Source organism: Emys orbicularis, chromosome 1 (assembly GCF_028017835.1).
Source record: "Emys orbicularis isolate rEmyOrb1 chromosome 1, rEmyOrb1.hap1, whole genome shotgun sequence".
In the NCBI taxonomy this organism is placed as follows: Eukaryota; Metazoa; Chordata; order Testudines; family Emydidae; genus Emys; species Emys orbicularis.
The window spans coordinates 93002107-93025459 of NC_088683.1; the positions used below are offsets into that span (position 1 = coordinate 93002107).

Genomic DNA, 23353 nt, shown 5'->3' on the forward strand with positions numbered 1-23353 from the left:
TTACACAGAAAGTGAGCACCAAAACGAAGTTGGGGGACATGATGGAAAACTGAGCTGAGGGTAACAAACATACACCTGGAGGGGCCAACACCTCCATCTCAGAGCCTCGGTGCTATTTTCTTCACTCCTCTCTGGCTCAGAAGCTTGGCACTGATGATACTGCCAGCTTTCTGGAATCTGGCCAATCAGCCCGGCACGAGGACTGCATGAGACTAACCTGCTTGTGGCTGCAATTCTCTCTTCTCTCCCTATCCCATCCTAAAACCCATGAAACGAGCATTGGGCCCGGGGGGTTCAGCACCATGGACAGCCAATGATAATTGCTGACATTTTCAAAAGTGACTGGTGATTCTGGGTCCCTTGATTTTTGAGGGCCTAACTTGAAACACCCTAAAGCAGCCTGATTTTCAGAAAGAGCTGGGCACTCACCCTCTGATAATCAGCCAGCTTTACAATGACCTAAAATTGCTAGTCTTTTGAAAAGGTTGGGTGATGGTAATAAGTTATTAATAAAATAAAATAATAATAAAAACCCTTTTAGTAAATAGATTTCTCTCCTTATCCATTCCTTTCTTCCCTGCAGGTATAGCGATCTATCTCACACACACACACACACACAAACAACATTAGGAGAACGCACTAAAGATTGCAGAGTCAAGCACTCAGAAGTTAGGAAATGCCAGAATTAAAGTTGCCTTTCCAATCTTAAATCAGCTTCCTCGTGCATATGAATTACAATATAGTCTTTATCACATACTATTTTTTGCCATAAGACACCTGTGTGACAGTCAGAGCTGCTCTGCAACGCCCCCTTCAGGGTCACAGATGGTACGGCAGCCACTCCTGAACAGACTGCAAAGTTTGGCCATCTGCTTGCGGCAGAATAGCCTGTGCTGTAAGCTTGGCATCAGTCTCTAAACAGTCCATTAGCAAAACAGCAACTCAGGATTCAGCTGTCTGTGCCTTCAGACAGAGAGAGAGAGAAAAACCCTTCAAAAATGTAAGTGCTTAGTTGCAGTGCTTAGGGCCAGGCCTTGGTCTGGGTTAGCCCTGAGTTTCTCCTCGTCTGTCCCAGTATCACCCAGCTCTGCTCCTGAGCAAACCCAGCAGGCCAGTTAAGAAGCCTTGCCTGTTCCTAACTGGTCAGTATTGCCTTCTGGCCCTTCTAGGCCTCTGGAAGACTATCTTGTTGGTGGCCCAGTCTGAGTGGATTTTCCTTGGGTGGGGAACATCAGGGTGCTGATGCCTCCAGCAGGGGGAAGAGAAGACCTGATAGACCCTGTCACACACCTCCAGCCACAGAATGGTCCCAGGGACCCAATTTCTCTCCCTCCACAATAATGCCACCATCCCGGAAAAAGAAGTCTGTATTCTGGTGCTGTGAACCAGACCAGTGTCATACATGACAGCATAGGGTTGCAATGCCAGATACCACTGATGAGTAGTGTCCTTCAGAGCCTGCCACCATTTAAGGGATGTATAGTCTGTTATTAAATCGAAGGGAGCCCCCAAAAGATAGTAGTGTAATGCCCCATAGTACAGTTGACGGCCAGGCACTCTTTCCCGATGGTGGAGTATCAGGCCTCTTGTGCTGCGGCTTCTCAATTAGGTATAGTATTGGATGTTCCACCTCCTGTACTTTTTGCAACAGCCCTGCTCCTAATCCATCTGTGGAGGCTTCAGTTTGTAATTTAAATAAGAACGAGACATCCAGATGCCATAGCATAAGGTGTTGATCAAGGATATCCTTTATTTTGCTAAAGGCCTTGTTATATTCAGTTGTCCACTGGCCTGGTTGGTGTGCATTGGCCTTCAAATGGTACTGCACCTGTCACACAGTGGGGCACAAACCTTTGGTAGTAGCTGGCTAGACCCAGAAAAGCCCCATCTGTTTCTTGGTGGTGGGAACTGAGATCTTCCTCAGGGCCTCTGTTTTATCTTGCAGGGGTTAAACCCAGCCATTCCCTACCAGATACCTGAGATCAAGTTTCCTGCATACTAAATTTAACATTTTTTTTTATTAGCAGTGCGTCCAGCCTCTTTCAGTGATTGCAACACAGAGGCCACATGTACCAGATGTGACTGACAAGTTGTACTAAAAATACCTACACTGTAACTACCAAATAGGCTGCTACGAACTGGGTGTGGTGGCACAGGACTTGGTCCATAAGCCTCTGGAATGTGGCTGGGGCCCCACGCTGTCCAAAGGGCATGGTCACAATTGAAAAAGCTCAAGATGTGTGGCAAATGCTGTCTTTTCTTTGGAATCCGGGGCCAGAGGTGTTTGCCAGTACTCTTTTGTTAAATCAAGTGTGGTTATGTATTTAGTCTTCCCAAGGCAGTTGAGGAGTTTGTCAAAACATAGCATCAGGTAGGCATCAGATTGTGATACTGATTTAAACCTCCAGACGTCCATGCAAAAAAAAATTGAGTGGTCCAATCAGGTTTGGGAACCAGAACCACCGGGCTATACTGAGGCTCTTGGACTCCTCAGTGACACCAAGGTCTAACAGGGTCTGTACCTCCTGCTCCATGGTTTTGCAGAGCTACTCAGGAATGTAATAAGTCGCATGCTCCAGCTTTGCCTCTGGGCTGGTTTGGATTCAACATTCCATAAGATGTGTACACTCTGGCTGGGTGGAGAACTGTGTGTCATAGTAGGTCAATAATTTCCTGGCTTGCCAACATAAGTGAGGAGGAAGACTTTCTGCTATTAACACATCTTCAGCACTTCTTGGCTCTTGTATTTGGTGGCCAAATCCCCAAGGAGATCCCTGGGATCTGTGAACAAGCTTTCTTTAGCCCACCAGGATTTTAACATATTTAGGTGGAAGATCTGGTGTTTCTTCTTTTTGTCCAGACAGAATATTTCATAATAAACTTTTCCAACTCACTGGACAACCTTACAGGGCCCTTGTCATTTGATCAGAAGCTTGCTCTCCAAGCTGGGAAGGAGCAGCAGCACACGGTCCCCCGACTGAAAAATCTTCTCCTGAGCTCTTTTATTATACTGTTGGGCTTGGGTTCACTGAGCCCACAGGAGATTCTCCTTCACAAAGCGTCCTACTCGTTTTAGACACTCATGCATCTCCAGGACTTGCTGTAACATGTTTTGAGAATGTGGTGGCTGCTCTTCCCAGGCCTCTTTAAGGAGGTCCAGGATCCTTGTGGCTGTCAGCCATATAACAGTTCAAATAGCAAGAAGCCCATTGAGGCCTGAGATACCTTTCATATGCCAAACAGGAGATAGAGAAGTAGCTGATACCAATCCTTGGGATGGGGCGGTCATCATAAAATTTATTCTGCATTTACTTAAGAGTCTGGTTAAACCCTTCTACCAGGCCATTGGCCTGGGGATGGGGAACTGAAGTGCAGAGGGGGTCTAACCTTAACAAGCTGCCATCCCTCTTGCATTAGCCAGGAGGTGACGTTACACCCTTGTTCTGTGAGGACTTTGGTAGATAAGCCTACTCAGGCAAAAAGCAGGATTGACACCCTTGCTATGGCCTTGGCAGTTATCGAGCGGAAGGAACTGTCTCCTGGGAATAGGTTGCATAATCCACCACAACCAGGATATACTGGTGCCGCCTTGCACTTTGTTCTAATGGCCTCACTATGTCCATCCCTACCCACGCAAAGGGGATGCTTATGAGCAGTAAGGGGACCAAGGGAGCCTGCAGATGTCCCTTAGGTGCTACTTTTTGGCATTCAGGGCAGGTTGCACAAAAGTTTGCCACCTCCTTGTAGACCCCTGGCCAAAAGAACCTGGCTAGCACCCTTTCTAGGGTTTCATCTCTGCCCAAATGACCAGCAAAGGGGATGAAGCATGCTAGTCATAATACTTCCTTTTGAATGCATTGGGGCACCAAGAACTAGTGGGCTATCTCACCAAAAGTAAATCATTCTGTCATTCAAAGGAGAAAATTGGGAAGTGTGAGTATCCTACACAATGCTTCCACTAACCACCATGAGCCGAGCATACACTTCTCTAAGGGTGTCATCTCCTCATTGTTCCTGAACCAAAGCAAATGTCCTAGCCAGTACCATTCGGTCATCGGAAAGAGAGTTGTCCTGAGGTGGTTCTGGTGAGCTGCCAGCTGGCTCATCAGCTGCCAAAGCAGTTTGCAACCAGGACTTCCTGGCTAATTATTGTTGTTTCTGAATCTTCTTGGGTCATGATCGGCCATCAGAAAGGTCAGATACAGCAATTGGAAAGATGTCAGACAATAGGACCAGAACGGTATCTTGGGTTTCCAGGTGATGCAGTGGAAGGAGGAGCATTGCCAGTCCTTTCCAATGATCACTTCCCGTGACAAATTGGGGGTTATACCCACTCGAAGTATTCTGGCTGGTTCCCTATGTTCAAATGCACCCAGGCCATGGGTTAGGAATGAATGTCCCCGTGGACACAGGTCACATGCACCAGCTCATTTTCTTGCCACTCTTCCAGATCCAGTAGGGTCTCCCGGACCAAGGTCTGGGAGCACCTGGAGGCTATTAGTCCAGTCACCATTCAGTCCCTGAGTACTACTAGAGTTACAAGTGCCTGGCAACAGCTTTCATCTGTTTGGCCAGAGATACCCCACCATTATACAAAGTCCTACTCTATAAGGGGGCAAGTGCAGCTGACATGCCCCGGCTTCCCACTGCAGAAACAAATGATTGGCTGACTAGTGGAGGCTCCATAGCTTGGCCCCAGGTGAGACTCTGTGTACTTCCCCCTGATGGTTCTTGAAGTGGGATTGTGGGGCACCTTCAAGGTTCCACTGGGAGCCCACAGCCCAATGGCCCTTTTCTGGTACCCCAGGTTGACTCCTCAGGAAGTTGGGGCCGGCCCTCACCAGACTTGGGCCATTCACTCTGGCCAGACCAAACCTGCTTCCATAAAGTCCCCAGTGAGTTGGACGGCAACTGTCAGCGTGCTGGGATTGTATCTGCATACCCAGGTTGGGATGGCAGTTGGCAAAATATCTAGGTAGTGTTCAAGTACCACCGACTCCAGAATCTCGTCCAGAGAGCAGCATGTCAACTGGAGTTAGCAGGTGGCCCAGTCCTTTAGCCACTAAGGGTATGTCTACACTTACCGGGGATCGACGCTGGGGTGATCGATGCACTGGGAGTCGAAGACCTGCTAAATCAACTGCCGATCGCTCTCCCGTCGACTCCGGTACTCCACCGGAACGAGAAGCATAAGGTAAGTTGACTGGAGAGTTTCTTCCATCAACCCAGTGCGGCATAGACACCGCAGTAAGTCGACCTAAGCTACGTCGACTTCAGCTACGTTATTCACGTAGCTGGAGTTGCATAACTTAGGTCGACTTACTCCCATAGTGTAGACCAGGCCTGAGTGACAGCCCAGGGTTGTGCCCCCAGTGGGAGTGGTTCTATGGAATCAGTGCTGGTATATCTCAGGCAATACTCCTAGTTGGTCTAGAACAGCAGTTTTCAGGGTATCATAATCCTTGCAGCTTCATCACCTTAGGCCCGGTAGGCCGCCTGGGTTTTCCCGGGCAGAAAGAGGGCTAGTTGCGCAGTCCACATGGTCTTCTCCAACTGAGACCATGAACTCCCCACTCAAATGTAACAAGATATGCCTCAGGGTCATCAGCGGATTCCCAATTTGAAAAGGGCAATACCTGGGGCTGAGGGAGTCACTTTGGAGTGGGAGCAGCCAGTGATCCATTCCAGTATCACCTCCTGAAACTGCTGCTGCTCTAGTTAAAGGAGCACAGCCTCCTGCTGCCCTTCCAGGAAAAGCCACTGGGTCTCTGCCTGGGCCTGCTGGTGCTGAGCTAGGATCTCCTCCAGAGTTCCCCTTTATGAAAAAGGGGGAGTCAATCCCACTTCTGTTACCAAGCTATGACAGGTAGTGCTGCTCTGCAATGCCCCCTTCAGGAAACATGTGGTATTGCATCTGAACTCCACCTTAGTCTGCAAAATTTGGCCACCCGCTTGAGGCAGGGTAGCTTATGCCATAAGCTTGGCATCAGTCTCTAAACAACTGGCAAAGTCAAGTGGCAAAATAGCAACTCAGGATTCAGCTGTCTGCCTTTAAACAAAAAAGGAAAAAACCCTTCAAAATGCAAGTGCTTTAGTTGCAGTGCTTAGGGCAGGGCACAGCCAGCCCTGGCCCTAATGTGCTTCTCCTCTGCCCCAGTTTCACCCAGCCCTTCCCCTGGGCGAAAGAAGGCAAGCCTTCTTAACTGGCCTGCTGGTTCCTGATTAGTCAGTAGTTCTAACTGGCCCATCTAGATGACGGTTGTGTTGGCCATGGGGTATGAGTGAATTTTCCTTGGGCGGGAGTGTCAGGGGGCTGATCGCTCCAGCAGGGGGCAGAGAAGGCCTAATAGAGCCCATCACACCCTGCCTCATTCTGTGCACAGGATGGATGGTACTCACATAATGAGCAGCTATTCAATATTGTGTTTTCTCCTCATTGGTCAGTGTGTGGCCCTAGGCCTTAGTTCCTGCACACTAGTCAAACCCTGCTCTGTGGCATTAATATTTTCCTCACTGTTTTTCTATGATGCTTTTCACAACAGACAGTTGGTCTGATGCTTAGGGCAGTGGTCTGGGAGCCAGGAGACCTGAGTTTGCTTCCCATGAGGCCTTGGGTAGGTTATGTGGCCTCTCTGTGCCTCAGTTCTCCATCTCTATAACGGAGATAAGAGCACTTTCCTCAGAAGGGTGTTGTGAGGATAATCACACTAAAGATGATGTGACACTCAGATATTACAGTAATGGGAGCCCTATAATTACGTAAGACTATATTTGAGTGCTTCACAATCATTAATGATTTTATCTTCACAACACGCATGTGAGAGGAGGGGTTACTGTTATCCCCATTTTACAGATGAGACACTGAGGCACAAAGATTAAGGTCAAAAGTATCCACTCACTTTGGGTGCCCAGTTTGAGACACCCGGGACCCAATTTTTCAGTGTACTGCACATTATATAGCAGTTTATATGTTCAAAGCAGAGCTCCCATTGACTTCATCTGTAGCTGGGAGCACTCAGCACTTCTGAGAAACGGGCCCCAGGCTGTCAAGTCAGGCACCCAGACAGCATGGAACACACAATGAATGACCATGTGTGAAAAGTTTGGTTTTAGTGACCCGCCCAGCAATACACAGGAGCTCTGTGGCAGAGGCAGGGATAGAATCCCATTCTCCAGAGCAGCATTCACTCACCTTAACCATGCGACCATCCTTTCTCTTCCCACAGTCCCCTGCCTCTTTCACTACACACCTTCCAACTTCTCCAACAAATGAGGCAGGGATCCTACAAACAACAGCCTCCTTTACTAGACAACCCTGATTCTCCCCCAGAACAGCTCCATCCGTCCTGTGCACTGAATGAGGCAGGGGTCCTGTGGAAAAAATGGTACGTCATCATGCAATGAAAGTCTGTCTCATAATGCATATGCACAAGGGGAGCAAATTAAGGTTGCTCAAGTCAACCTTACCTCTGGCATTTCCAAAAGTCTGAGTGCTTGATTTTGCAACTTTAATAACGTTCTTTTAATATCGTTTGTTGTGTGTAGTTTCCTAATTTTTTTAAAAAAACAAAAACTGAACAAACAGAAGTTCCATCCTGTGGCAACAGAGTGACCCCCACATGGGCCATCAGCCGTGTTGGAACTTCTAGATCCACAGTCAGACCTTTGCCATTTCAGCTAATGCAGGAACTGATAGAGGACGACAACCTACTCTATGTGGACCAGCACTGGAGGGGGATGAAACACTTGGCCAGTGGGTTATGTAGATATTTGCTGACAGCAGAGGAATGGTGAGACTCAAGAATCTTGGGTTCCATTCCAGGTTCTGGTGGGGAGTATGTTGTAATGGGCACAGACTCTGCTGCCTATATCCCCAAGCATGACTCCTTTGTCCCATCTCCTCCAACCTGTCCCAGTCCTATCTCTTCCCTACCCTGGCTCCTCATCCCAATCCCATTCTTCTCACCTAGCCACTCCTCAGGCTTCTCATCCCAATCCCTAGGCTCACTCCCCAAGGCTCAAGCCCCCAGGATTCTTGCCCACCCATTCCCAGCTCTTTCCATCCTGCCTCCTTGCCCAGCCAGTCCCAGTTTCCCCACACCCAGCTCTTCATCTGATCTGTGTGTGTGTCTCTCTCTCTTTCTCTCCCTCCCCTCCTGCCCCTGCACACACATTCTCCTTTCCCACTGATTCCCAGTCCCAATCACTTTACCCAGGCTTCTCATCCAATCTCCGTGTCCATCCTCCCCAGCCCCAGCATCTTTACCCAGCCCTCATCTTATCTCAGTCTCACAACCACCACCTACTTGCCTCCCAGTCCCCCACCCTATTTCCCTCCCTGAATCCTAGGCCCTGGCTCCTTGCCCAGACAATCCCAGTCTCCCAAACCCAATTCCTCTCCTCCCCACACTAGCTATCAGTCCTAGTTCCTGGTTTGGACTTTCAGGAAGTTGGGGTTATCAGGGCTGCACCTCCCCTAAGCAGAATTTAGGTCATGCCCATCCTATGAGTGCAGAAAACTCCCACCCTCCTGGGATCGGTAATAGCAGGAGCTTTAACCTTGGTGCTGTTGCCACAGTCTGTCATGGCTGGTTGTCTCCTCTTGACTGGGAAGATGTAGAGAGGGGTTTCATTTTTAGGGACACCATCCCCATTGCCAGGGACTCTTCCGCCGGTGCAGGTGAGGCCAAGTACCAGGGACAACACTGACAAATTAAAGCTACCTTGGCTTTAAACAGAGTTTAAACGGTCACAGCAAACTGCATGTGCTTCGGCAAATAGGCCTTGCCACCTCCTGCAAGAAGTCCATGTCTTGCTTATGGATGCAAAAACATCCTGGCACTGAAACAAAGTCCAGAATCTATCAAACCTATGCTGTACCTGTATTGCTATATGGGTCAGAAACCTAGAGCCTCTTACAGGCAGACTTGGAGCAGTTAGAGGCATTCCATAGGCACTGTCAGCACCACATCCTGAGCATAAAGTGGTTTGACTTTGTGTGAAATGTCAATTTCGCAGAGATTTGGCCTTCCTGCGCTCACTCATTATATTCAAAAGCAGCACTGCATGCTCTTTGGCCATGTGGACTGGATGGACAAAAACACCCCAGCACGCCGTGCTCTCAAGCGCTCCATCAACGTGTGAAGGGGTGCATGCCCTCACCCTAGCTGGTGCCGTCCACAGTGCCACTGCAGAGATTTGTGGATTCACAGGATTGAGGCAGATCTGGGAACGTCACTACATTACATCAACTGTGGTCACTCTGGCTGGCTCAATGGTCGTCAGTAGACTACATGTTTGATCATGATGCTGATGGGCGATGACCAGGAGAGGTCCTGGAAGACTGGAGAAGGGCTAATGTAGTACCCATCTTTAAAAAGGGGAGAAAGGAGGAGCCAGGGAACTATAGACCAGTCAGCCTGACTTTGATACCTGGGAAGCTACTAGAGCAATGTACAAAACATTCAATTTGTGAATACCTGGACGCTGAAGGGGTAATCACTAGCAGCCAGCATGGATTTACCAAGAACAAATTGTGCCAACCAGCTTGATTTCCTTCTTTGACAGGGTGACTGATTTGCTGGATGAGGGAATGCAGTGGACATAATATACCTGGACTTCAGCAAGGCTTCTGACACAGTCCCACGTGACATTCTGATAAGTGAGCTGGAGAAATGTGGGCTTGGCAGAACTACCATTAAATGGATACACAATTGGTTAAACAACCACAAACAAAGAGTAACTATTAATGGAATGATGTTGGATTGGAGGAAGGTCTCAAGTGGGGTTCCACAGGGATCTGTTCTGGATCCGGTGTTGTTTAATATCTTTATTCATGACCTGGATGTAGGAATAGAGAGCATACTGATCACGTCTGCAGATGACAAAGCTGGGGGATTGCCAATACTTTGGAGGATAGAGCTAAAATTCAGAGGGATGTTGATAAATTGGAGAATTGAGATATACACAACAAAATGAAATTCAACAAAGACAAATGTAAGGTGCTACACTTAGGGAAGAAACACCAAATGTACAGATACAGAATGGGGGGAAACTGGCCTGGCAGCAGCACTGCTGCAAAAGATCTGGGTGTTGTAGTGGATCACAACCTCAACATGAGTCAGCAATGCGATGCTGTTGCAAAAAAAGCAAATGCAGTTTTAGGTTGCATTAACAGAGGCATAGCATGCAAGTCACGGGAGGTGACAGTACCGCTCTACTCAGCACTGGTTAGGCCTCAGCTGGAGTACTGTGTCCAATTTTGGTCAACAATGTATTTAAAGGATGTAGAGAAACTGCAAAGGATCCAGAGGCGAGTAACAAAGATTATCCAAGGGATGGAATGCAAGCCTATGAGCAAAGACTGAATGAACTGGGTATGTTCAGTTTGGAAAAGAGGAGATTAAGAAACATGATAGCAGTCTTCAAATACCTGGAAGGCTGCTGTAAAAAAAGACGGAGAAAAGTTGTTTTCTTTTGCCACAGAGGGTAGGACAAGAGGCAATGGGTTCAAACTACAGCATAGCAGATTTAGATTAAATCTCAGGGAAAACTTCCTAACTGTAAGAACAGTAGGACAATGGAACAGACGGGCCTAGGGAGATTGTGGAAGCCCCTTCACTGGAGATTTTCAGATAGTCATTTGTTTTGGATGGCTTAGAAACAACAAATCCTGCATCTTGGCAGGGCATCAGACTAAATAACCCGTGTGTCCCTTCTAAACCTATGATTCTATGACCAGCTCCTCCTAGAATAATATTTCCTGCACACCAGAGATATTCAACTACCCACTATTAGAGACTACAGCTTCTTCTCCTGAATTTTATAATTTTATATAAAGCATCACATTGACTGCAACTAGAATAATTCATTAAATCAATAAGTAGCAGTTAGAGCTTTGCCTTTGTAGATCCCAAAGCAAAGCAATTTACAAAAGTATCATTATCTCCATTTTGTGGATGGAGAAACAGCAGTAGAGACTTACCCAATGTCATATAGCAAGCCATTTCTAGAGTATAACTCTGGTCTCTGGACTCCCAGACCTGTGCCCTATGCATTGGCCACAATGCCTCCTTGAGATGAATATGACTGGTTTTACAATGCCTTCCTTTTCTCTCCTGCCTTTACATTCTCCACCCAACTCCACTGCCCTTATTTCTTCCCTCCTGCTTTCTTCTGGAACTTTACGTTTCTAATTAGCATAAGGAACCTTGCAGATATGTGGCATTGCAGCACCGAGAGGAAAAGAATCATGTCAGGGTTTGTTTTTTTTATTGACTCACAGGTTGTATTTTAATGAAACTTTTTTTCTTTGATCATGTTAGGTTTGGAAGAAGGACTCCTCCTTTCTAGCTCTCCCTCCCCCATTTCTGTCTCTCTGGCCTGCTCTTCTCTCTCAGCTTGTTCATTTTCTCTTCCCACCCATCCTAGCTAAGGCAAGATTTTTCCCTACAGTGTATTTTCCAGTTTTATCCAGTCCAAATCTGAAATAGTTTAAGTGATGGGGTTACCATCTTTCCCTGAGGAGACTACTCCACATCTAATAGAGCTTGCCATTTGGAAAATTCTCTTGATATCCTGTTTAATGATCCCTTTGCTCAATTTCTTCCCATTGCTCCTAGTTACACCTCGTTTAGACCAACCTTAACTGTTTCTCTCTCTCCTTGGTATATATCTAGACACAACACATTAGTTACACTTACCTGTAGTCATTATTTAGTCAAGCTACAATATACATATTTAGCTCTTTTAATCTATCTTCATATATCAATCCCTTAAAGCCCGTAAAAGAGTTATATACTACAATCTTATCTCTTCCTGTACCCTCTGTTTTTTCAGGCTGTGTGTATTTAATTCCCTTAACTTCCCTCATAGTCCTTTCCCTCTAAACGTGGTTAATGAAGCAAATAAAAGGCAAACAGAATAAGAGATTCCCTGGAAAGAGTTGTTTCTCTATGTCCCGTGGTTACTGAGGAATGACATGAGGATCTAAGGCAGCAGCACTGGTCAATTTCACACTCCAGGTTTTCAATTTCATTTTGAGGCCTGTTTGGGGCAGGGAGAAATTTGAGTGTAATTAATTCAAATTTTGTGAGACAAGTATCTGCTCAGGGTTGTAATAAAGGTCTTGCCTGCTCCAAAACCAAGAAACTAATCTTCTCGTCTGGCTGGGGATGGCACAAATTGATTTAATACTTCAGGGGTTTTTTTATGAGTTATAACAACTATTACAATAAAAATAGTTTTTCTTTGTTAATTACTAGAGCTGGTCAGAGAAACTTTGATGGAACAATTTTCCATCAGAGAACATAGTTCCAGCATAACTGAAACACTTTGCAAAATCATGTCAATTACCCTGAAATTTCATTTTAGAGGGAGGGGGGAAGAGGAAAGTAGTTCTGAGAATGTTGAAACATCCCATTTCAATATTTTCTGAATGAAATGGTTTGATTTTTCCTTTCAAAATGACTTTTTGTTCCTTTTTTTATTTTGTATTATATTATTTATAATAATATATTGGAATTAAGTGTGTTAGCATCAGGAAAAGCAAACAACAAAACTGTGTGCAAGAGACTATATATAAAAGTCACACACACACACACACACACACACACACACCACTCACATGAAATGGACAAAAATGCAGAGAAACCCAGTAAAAATAAATATTACATACAAAATCTAAATTAATGCAATATTAATTATGTGAATTTGAACAAAAGCAGTTAGGCAATACAAAAGTTAAGGTTCCATCAGCATAGTTAATTCTGCCATGTTACATTTAGTGTTTATCATATATGCAGGAGTGCAAGTAGGGCAGTACCCTCCAATATGCAGTACTGGCAAGAGATTTTTAGCAGGTATGAAAAGACTTGGGGCTAGGGCCGCTCCCTGGAGGGGGAGGGGGTGGGGCTCTGCTCTGCTCCTTAAAGGAGCAGAACGCAACTAGGGAGGGCATTCATTCTTTAAATGGCTTTAACAGCACAATACATATGCTAACAAACTTAAACAAAGGCTTTGTTTAAGTTTGTTAGCATATGTATTGTGCTGTTTGGTCAGGAGTCCTCAGGAGGGAAGGGGTGGGAGGAGGGAAGGTGTTTAAACAGTGTTTTTGATCCTGTTTCTCCCCATTGGTCTGAATTATCCATGACATCCATACTGCATCACATCAAGGCCAAATCATTAGAGGACTGCCTCTGCTTGCACTGACCAGAGGATGTTTGGATTCTGATGTCAGCCCAGTTCTGCAGCCTGACGGGAATCAGGTGTTGTCCCCAGTATACACAGAATTCTTCTTTGCAGCCAAACTAGTCTAACATGCATTTTGTTAACTGGAACTGGAGCATCAAAACAAAGAAAACAAATGCTTCATTTTCCAGCTTTGTGGGTGAGAGAACTAGAAGTGAAGATTATAATGTCGGACACTGATGGCCTTAAACCAGCTGCCTCAGGAATCTGCAAAGAACTTTGCTGAAAATATGTTCCTCATCTTAGCAACGGAGCAAAGACTTATCACACATCTGCCGACCTTTATTCAAATGAAGCTCCTCCTGATTTGACAGCTCAGGCATTGTCAGTTTCATCCAGAACAATTTACAAACTTGGAACCTAATCCTGTAAACCTTAATCATTTGATCAATCCCATTGAAGACAATAGGACTATTTGCATTAGTATGGACCACTTCTGTGGACTGGTAAGAGTTTCAGGAGTCTGTTCTGTTCGTATAAAGGAAGTTGAATCTCCCATTGAAATGCAATGTTTGGGTACAATACCATAAAGCAGTTTAGAATACAGTTCTCCTTAAAATTTGTCTTTTAATAAGTCATACATATGCTGAAATAGCTCCTCACCCAACTCCCATATTCCATATAAACAGACTGAATACTACGTATTTGGGGGGAAAGTGAGTAGTTAAGCATGTTGATGTTTGTATATACAAAGGGGGGTGTTGGAGGTGATGGGGAGAGCGTGGGGACCCCGGGCTAGGGGAAGGGCGGGGAGGAGTCACCTGCCCCCCCTTGTGTCCCTCCCATGAGTGCAGTACCAGCAAGAAATGATTTCTACTTGCACCACTGCATCTATGTATCAGTCTAACCAGTGATAGATATAGGTATAGATATGCACAATGTAGCAGAGTCAGTCTTATGTTTGGAAACTTACTTTTTTTATTTCCTACCTTTTTTAGCTCAAATTTTTCAATTTAATGTTGCACTAACATAGGTTTTTGCACTTGGACACAAATTTGCTCTCCGAGAGGCGACACAGTGGGGGACATGCAGGTTCGAGTGCCCCCACCCCAGCAGCCTGCCTGAGCGGGAAGTGGAAGGGATGGGGCCAGATCCTCTTCCGGCCGTGCTGGGACACTGCCTGGTGCAGCACATCAGCTGCCTGGGGACTTACTTACCCTGTTCAAAAGCTGCACATGGGAAGCTTGGTAAAAGGGATTTTTACATTCACTGGGCCCCATCTTTAAGCCCCCTCATGGTCCTACCAGAATTTCCCATAGAAGTCAATGGGCAACATACAATAATAGGACGACATTACTCTGCCAAGGAAAGACCTATGGAAGGGTAAAAACTCTTCAGACAACTCAGTGGACCAAATTCTGCTCTAAGTTACACCAGTGTAAATCTGATCTGATTGCACCACAATCAATGGAGTTACTCTGAATTTATACTGGTATAATCTTAAATTGGAATTTGCCCCATCAAGTTTAAACTCACAATTTTTCAGTGCTTTGGGCCTGGTGGAGTCATCTGTACTTATGCAAAGTGACTGTATAATGCCACCCTTCCGCTCTGTTAGTGTTTTACACCCATTGTGCACAGGTGTAGATGACTGCACGAGGTGCAAGGCAGTGGATAATCAAGGCCACAGAGTTGTTGCCTGAGTTTCCTCTCAGATGGAAAAGGCTTGGGGGCTATTGTACAGAGAGCTGGGCAAAAAGGGGGGCGGGGGAGAAATCCTTTGAGAGTCATTTATTCAGCAATTATTTTTTATTGAACCAATTACTTGCTGAATATCACTTGTCCATCTCTAAAGCTGATCAAAGACTGAGAAACATATTTGTGATTAATTTAGTCCCAAAAATGAAAAATAATGGAAAAAAATATTCACAACAAAAAATTCAGCCCACCCAAATTCCACAGTCTAATAGAACTCACTCCAAGGAAATGTTTCCTTACTATCCAGTTTAAGTCCCCCACACCCTTATTCAATTACATCCAATTATGTCTTGTCTCTCTCAGATCCCCTGAAAGGTGACCTGCAAAGGAATAAAATGGCTTGTACTCTTGTTTGCTTTGTGATGTAAAAAGAAGACCCGAAAGGGTTTTGTCAAAAAAGAGTTGTTGGCCCAGATTCTTCCTGGCACCAAGATATAACTCCAGCTACACTGACTCTATACCAGTTAAAAGATCTCCCAAGCTGGGGGAATTCTCAGCTGAGCAGAACAGTCTGGTCAGAGCAGGGTCAAACCTGAGGCTGGGAATAGCGGAGAAGTTTGTAGTCAAGTTCCAGGATGGGGTCGATACCAAGGATCGGAGGCCAAGACAGGCTTCAGGATCCAAGTCAGGAGGCAAGATTCAAATCAAGCCAAGGTCAAAACCAGGAGTTCAAGAACAGGAATGGTTGTGGAAGCCACAGGAAACCCACACTGTTGCCTGGACAATTCCTAGAATGCCTCTTGGGTTTATAAGGGGTAGGGAGCCAGTCAGGAGCCATGAGACTGCTGTCTGTCAGACCCCAAGAGCTGGGACTTCCCCTGGTCTATATCCAGAGCAGATCATAGGTGGCAGCATGGAGATGTCCACTACCTAGCAACTCTACAGGGACAAGTTTGAGACCTGCCTTGCAGTTCAAAGGGAATCAGGCCTGCTGTTTTTTCACATTCGAAATTCAGGTCTTGTGTGCAATGGTATACAATGGTGACTGAAGAATTAGTGAAATTACGACAATACAATACAAGCGAATGAAAGATGTGCAATTGAAATTAGAAGGGGTTGTTAGCCAAACTATTTTGGGTTTTTTTGTATGGGGGAGAGGGGTTGGTTTTATGTTTTGATACTTTGGTTAACACCTATTTAACCCAATAACTAATGACCACTTTGGAGAGAGGATGGTTTTATTAAAGTTTCAGCACTTGTACTCTTTCCATTAAAATGTGAGAGTTCATAGTAAACATCCCTGAGATCCCCAAGTGATTCTCCAGCTAAACGAGTGAAGGCAAAAAGTAAAAAACACAATGGTCATAAATGGTCACAATACATCATAAAAAAGAATAAAATATTTTAATCCTTTGCAGATCCCTTTTAGCAACTCCCTTCTCTCCTTGATCTTTGTATGCTTCATATAATTCCTGAAGAATGACCTGAAGAAGAGCTATGTGGAGCTCAAGAGCTTGTCTCTTTCACCAACAGAAGTTGCTCCAATTAACAAATATTATCTCACCCAGCTTGTCTCTCTCCTATAATTCTACACAGTTAGCATTTTTCCTATAGATGTAATTCAGCCACACTATACACACTTAGCTTTTTTAATCTCTCCTTGAAAGTGACTCTCTCCACGCACATAATCATTTGGCCAAGTGAGATTCCATCTGCAGACCACTGGCTAGGTTATTTCTCAGGATACTAAACCCCACTCTCCTGATCTGTAATGGAAGAAAGCCAATTTCTACCTTGTCTGCCATGATCATGGAGGAGCCTCCGTGGATGCCAAGGATGGGCGTGAGAGTCTGGGCAGAAATGAAGTCCAGGATCTGAGCAATGGCTTCCTGGTCTGTGTCATCAGCAAACACCACACCTTGAACCTTTCGGTCTGACATGAGGTCGCAGATGCGGGTGATGATGCTCTTGGGATCTGTCTCATTCATGGCCACCAGTTCCACTCGGGGCACCACTGAGAGGTGGTGGAAGTCATCTTTCTCGTGGGCGTCCTTGATGGCCACTTCGTCTGAGGTCCCCACCAGGATGACAGCAACGCCGATACTGGGGTGGCTCTTCTGGGCACGGGCCCCACCACCCGTCGTCGCTAGGACTGCCAGCACCAGCCAAAACTTTGGAGAATAACACTCCGCCCTGGGCCTCATCTTCAGCTCTTACACTCCCTGAGAAGAAAAAAGAGAGAGAGGGAGAGAGAAGGAAGAGATTAAATGATTACATGATTAAATGAGGTACACAGAGGTCTTCCGGGGGTACCATCAACTCATCTAAATATTTGCCTAGTTTTACAACAGGCTACATAAAAAGCACTAGCAAAATCAGTACAAACTAAAATTTCATACAGACAATGACTTGTTTATACTGCTGTCTATACTATACACTGAAATGTAAGTACAATATTTATATTCCAATTGATTTATTTTAGAATTATATTGTAAAAAAATGAGAAAATCAGCAATTTGTCATTAATAATAATAATAATATATGGAGATATACTTATCTCCTAGAACTGGAAGGGACCCCAAAAAGTCATTGAGTCCAGCCCCCTGCCTTCACTAGCAGGACCAAGTACTGATTTTTGCCCCCCAGATCCCTCCTCAAGAATTGAACTCACAACCCTGGGTTTAGCAGACCAACGCTCAAACCACTGAGTTATCCCTCCCGCCAGTGTGCTGTGACACTTTTGTATTTTTATGTCTGGTTTTGTAAGCAAGTAGTTTTTAAATGAGGTGAAACTTGAGGGTACACAAGACAAATCAGACTCCTGAAAGGGGTACAGTGGTCTGGAAAGGCTGACAGCCATTGCATTAGACCACCTCCTGCTGGATCAGACCGTTAGTCCATCTTGTCTGTTATCCACTCCCTGAGCCTGATCCAAAGCACAATCAACAGGAGTCTCTCCATTAACTTCAGGTTTCAGAGTAGCAGCCGTGTTAGTCTGTATCCGCAAAAAGAACAGGAGTACTTGTGGCACCTTAGAGACTAACAAATTTATTTGAGCATAAGTTTTCGTGGGCTACAGCCCATTTCTTCGGATGCATAGCATGGAACACACAGCAAGAACATATTTATACATACAGAGAACATGAAAAGGTGGAAGTAGCCATACCAACTGTAAGAGGCCAATCAATTGAGATGAGCTATCAGCAGCAGGAGAAAAAAAAACCTTTGAAGTGATAACTTCACTTGGTTTTGAATCAGGCCATCTGACAGCAGCCTGTATTTTCAGGGAGGTGGGGTGGGGAATTGGATGGCTTAAGGGACTGGCCAGAAAATACAAAGCACATTATCTGTAAGCCTGCATTTCATCTCAGACCCAAGTCAACAGTGATTGAAAGTTGTTGTCCTCTAACTGACATCCAGTTACCTATGCAAAATGAGCTGGAGATGTCAGTCCTATGTCTAAATGTGTGTCCCCAACAGGGGTGAAAGTAGTTTAAACGACTTACCGGTACGCCGGAGTCCTGAGCAGGGTGTGGCCTCAACAGGAAGAGGCAGGGCCTTTCAAGATTTAAAGGTCCTGGGGCTCCGGGTGTGGCTGGGAGCCCCAGGGCCATTAAATCACCCCAGAGCTACCAGCTGCAGAGGCGGCTGGGAGCCACAGGGCACAGGGGCGAATTAAAGGGCCCGGGACTCCGGCTGCCGCGGCGCTCTGGGCCCTTTAAATCACCACAGGAGCCCTGCCGCTGCTACCCCGGGGCAGCAGGGCTCGGGCTAGGGCTGGGGTAGCGGCGGCAGGGCTCCAGGGGCGATTTAAAGGGCCCAGGGCTCCAGCCGCTGCGGGGAGCCCGGGCCCTTTAAATCACTGCCGTAGAAGCCGGTCCGGTCCGGCGCAGCATACCAGCTCTTGCCGGTACGCCGGACCAAACCAGATCGGCTTACTTTCACCTCTGGTCCCCAACACAAAAGCAATTATCACATAATTGGCACCAGTTTGCCCACATTTAGGTACTATAAGCAAAGAGTCCAAAGCCTACTTAGGTCATGGATTCAGAACTCCCTTCTCAGCTCTCAGTATAATCCTTCCAGGTCAAGGCTGAGGTGTATTGGCAGGAGCGGTGTGTGCGCACACTGCCATGGCCCATTATCCACTTACCTTGGGGATAAATACAGGACTTCAATCTGTGAGACTGTCATTTGGGCCCCTTTCACCCACGCTAAATTCACTTATTTAAAAAAAGGGGTGAAAGAGGGGGCCAAATGTTGACAGTGCACATGGCCAATTACATATTGTTCTAGTATGGGGGAGATTTTCCTTCCTATCCCAGTTGGTGACCCTCTTTGCTCTGAAGCACAATAATAAATAGACCTCATACATTTTCATTTCTAGCTAGTGTATCCACAGATGTTACTATGATTCATAACCTGCAAATGTCTGTTCTTTTTTTAAAAAATCATGGAAGTTAGAAATGGAAGAGTCCTATTAGGTCATCAGTCCATCCTTATGCAGGACCGTTCTCTACAGTATAGTTTATAGGCTTTATCCAGTCTCCTCGTAATAATCCTTAGCATTTATTTAGCACTTTACAAACCTTAACTAATTAATCCTCCCACCACAGAGAGGTTTGCTCTGGAATAGCCTGTGGCCATAGAGGAAGTCAGGAGCAGCCGGAATTAGAATACAGGAGTTCCTGGTTCCCTGTCCCATGCTCAGACCAAACACCCACATCACTTTCTCAAGCAGTTGCATGTATTTCAGGTTATGGAAGACTGTTCTTCAAACCTATTGATCTCATTAAGCTATTCACCTCAAGGTTCCATTCTGCAATGGTTAAACAAACATGGCGTACACCAGCATGTCTTCTAAATTGCACCAGCTGCTCTCTTGCCCTGGTATTGTGGGAAACAGTAAATCATAGAATCATAGAATATCAGGGTTGGAAGGGACCTCAGGAGGTCATCTAGTCCAACCCCCTGCTCAAAGCAGGACCCTGCTGGACCTGTCTATACCATTCATTATTTTGCATAGCTCTATCAAAATCTCCTCCCCTCACCAGTTACACAGATAGAGATTCATAACAGCTGTAATGAGACTGGCAGGACCTTAGAGAATGTACAACCCGCCCTCCTTTATATGTTCTGTTATCCTAAACAAAGTCAGTGGCTAACAGGCCAGTATTGCTTGCATTGTCACCTAAAGGCTAGTTTTCTGCCCTGACATGGAGGAGACCTAAGTTCAGTTTCCTGGTCTCTCTTGCCCAGGGCAGGCAGAGAGTGCACACGCTGCATTAATATTACAAAATTAATAAACAGATAATAAATATTCACAGAAGGAACCAAATCCACTTAAAGGCTGAAAGAACTGTGGGTGTGAATCATCAATCGATTCCAGCCTTTCTACTGGATTCTCCTTCTGAGAACAAGCTCACAAGAAGGACCGAGACACTTCAAGAGTTCAGCAAAATGAACAGCTAACTTCATTCCAGCAGGACTGTTATCCTCCAATTACAAGTTGCTAAATTAGATTCCTTCACAGTGAAATGTGGTCCCCACTCCTGCGATGCTTTATTAACTTTAATGCACTCTATTCTCACTCACTCGCTCGCCTTAATGTTATATTTGTTCTCTTTAAAATACATCTCCTGTGATTTCTCTACTTATTCTCACACATTATAATGCACTTGGTTATGCAATGGCTAGTTGTGATGCCCAGAGAATAGAATCTAGTTTTACAGCGCACCTCTTTCATACTGATTATTTTGAAATGCTTTACAAAGCACTGAGATGGAGACTAGCTAGGCAGACAAACATGGCAGCTGTTCTGTATTTGCACTCAACATTGGACTTGTTTTCCTGAAGGAGGAAATGCTGGCCAACACACCACCGTTACCTCCATTTTTCTTCCCATCAAATCCATGGAATCTTTAACTTCTGCCTGGATCGGATGGGCAGAAAGGAACTCAGCAACTTACAGGTTACTCCAGAGAGGTTTTAGGACTGATAATCCCACAATCCAGCAAGCCTCAAAATGGACAAGAAAGCCAGGAATCCCTGCTCTTTCAATGGGATAAGTCATTTGCTTCTTTCCCTAGTGGAGAAATTAAGACATTAGACCCTACAGTCACAATTATGTAGTTCATCACAGTTTCTGAAATATATTATTCCCCCACCCCCGCAAGGCCTGCATAGTTGGGTTCGTGGTGCTAAGCTTTGCGGGTCAGTGACTGCAAAGAGTGTTCCTAAACATTTGCTCAGATTCTAAGGCCTGGTCTACACTAGGAAATTAGGTTGCTATAACTACGTTGCTCAGGGGTGTGAAAAATCCACACCCCAAACAATGCAGTTAAACTGACCTAACCAGCAGTGTAGACAGCACTACATCAACAAGAGAATTCTCCTATCAATCTAGCTACTACCTCTCGGGGAAGTGGATTACCTATGCCAACGGGAGAAATCCTCCCATTGGCATAGGTAGTGTCTTCACTGAAGTGCTACAGTTGTGCCACTGCAGCTTTTTAAGTATAGACAAGCCCTAACGTGTTTGGTTTGCCTGTGTTTGTAACCTTTATTATCCACGTCTCGTGTGAACAGGTTTTATTCACACAAATGTTCAGGTAATGGCTGCTACTCACGCTAATACCTCTGTTCACATATGACAAAGGGTATTTGTGAAAGAACAAGAATATTCCTTGTTCATTGTTTTTAAACAACAACAAAAAAAGAATAAAGTTTCAATCATCCAATCAAGGAGCAGAAACAAAGGGAGCAGTTCATGGACACCCCCACTGGCTGAAAGTTGTTCGTATAAACTATTCACTGAATATGTGCAAATAACAAATATCTGTGCAGAAATCAGGACAGGCTCACTAGCATAAAAAGGGCTACATTAGTTAAATAATGTATTCACAATACTACCAGGTTTAGCATTCAAGGAGTTTATCCTCAGAGGTGGAGGTTAATGCAAAATATCACTGGGATATTGTATAAAATTGCTTTAAAATGGCTTTTCCGTAAATTATGTGGCATATTCAGGATACACAATGGTGCTCTGTGTGGGGTTTGGACCTCGTTTAGGGTGACAAACATAATCCTCTTGTGGTTTTGCCACTCCTGAGCAATGTGGCCATCCCAAATTCAAGCTTGGCCAATAAAACATTTTATCTCAGAGAGAGAGAGAGAGAATATACCAGAGTATGGTGAGCTAAAATGGTTTTACAGCCTATAATCTGACTTCACCCACCATTAAAATGCAGACACCCCTTTTCTTGAAATGCGCTATCTAGTTAGCTTGGCAGAGCAATGTTACACAACAATTGTTAGGACAGGAAGGGAAGAACAACTTCTCTAGTTGAAACTGCAAAGGGAATTTAAGTAGGCAGAAAGTCATTACTCAGGTTGGAATTCGGCCAGGACACAAGAGCTAATACACTTAAAAATGCCATGGGATCTTCACTTGACACTGTATTTTTATACAGATTACATCTGAGACAAGTATTAATAGAAAATTATATGGAGGTGTGGACAAAGTACAGCTCAGTGATTGCAGATACTTCTATACAATATTTCAAAATACGTCAAGTACACAAACAGCTTATCCTTCATCTAACAAATGTAACTATGAATTAGTGTCATTAGAACAGCACACAAGGTAACTAGCTAATCTTGTAGGCTGGAAAACAGTTACCCAGATGGAACTGAGGGCAGAGTGAGGCCTGCGAACTGGAATTCCGTTAGCCATTCTTTTGGTAATATAGGGGGAGCTATCCAATACAGCTCATTTCCCCATAGCTGTGTCGGCTGTTGAGGCAGCAACAGGCAGAGGGGGAACCCCAATGAGCCCTACCCACCCCCCAGCCCGAGGCAGCAGCAGGAAGGGAAGTCCCAACATCCCCTTGCCTCAGCCAGAGAGAGAGACAGGAGGAAAAACCTTGGAGACCTCTCTCTGGGTAGGAGGAAGATGCTTTCTGATGCAGGAAGCCTCCCCTGCTCTGCACACATAGCTGAGTGCACAGTGCTTGCTATCAGGATACCAGCTTAGGGGGAACCTTGCTAGGAAATTAGTTCATTGCTGACTCAGGAAGAAGCACATCACCTATTCAACTGCCAACATCACTTCCTACAGTACCTCAGAAGTCTCGCATCCAAACGCTTTCTAGGCCCTGCCGTGCTTAGCCTGTGAGATGGAATGAGGTCACAGTCCCATGTAGCATGGCTTCAAATTCCATCATCATAACCATAACCCTAATTCCATTGCTAAACACGCTTCTGAATCAAATCTAGCCCTGACCCATCCCTAATCATAAGCCTGATTTTGGTGCTAACCATAACCTAATGCCCTACCACAACACTAACTATAGTCACCCTCCTGAGCACAATGCTAAGCATAAACTTAACTCTAATACAGGGGTCGGCAACCTTTCAGAAGTGGTGTGCCGAGTCTTCATTTATTCACTTTAATTTAATGTTTCGT

General features: G+C 45.2%; 1 protein-coding gene across 1 annotated transcript in view; it reads right to left on the reverse strand.

Annotated features, from left to right (window-relative positions):
* GRIN2B (glutamate ionotropic receptor NMDA type subunit 2B) overlaps positions 1-17090 on the reverse strand; it is a 223413-nt gene extending 206323 nt beyond the window's left edge. Inside the window, exon 1 of the mRNA XM_065404136.1 lies at positions 16680-17090. Coding sequence (XP_065260208.1) covers positions 16680-17090 — 411 coding nt within the window. The remainder of the gene's footprint in view (positions 1-16679) is intronic.
* Between the last annotated feature and the right edge of the window lie 6263 nt (positions 17091-23353).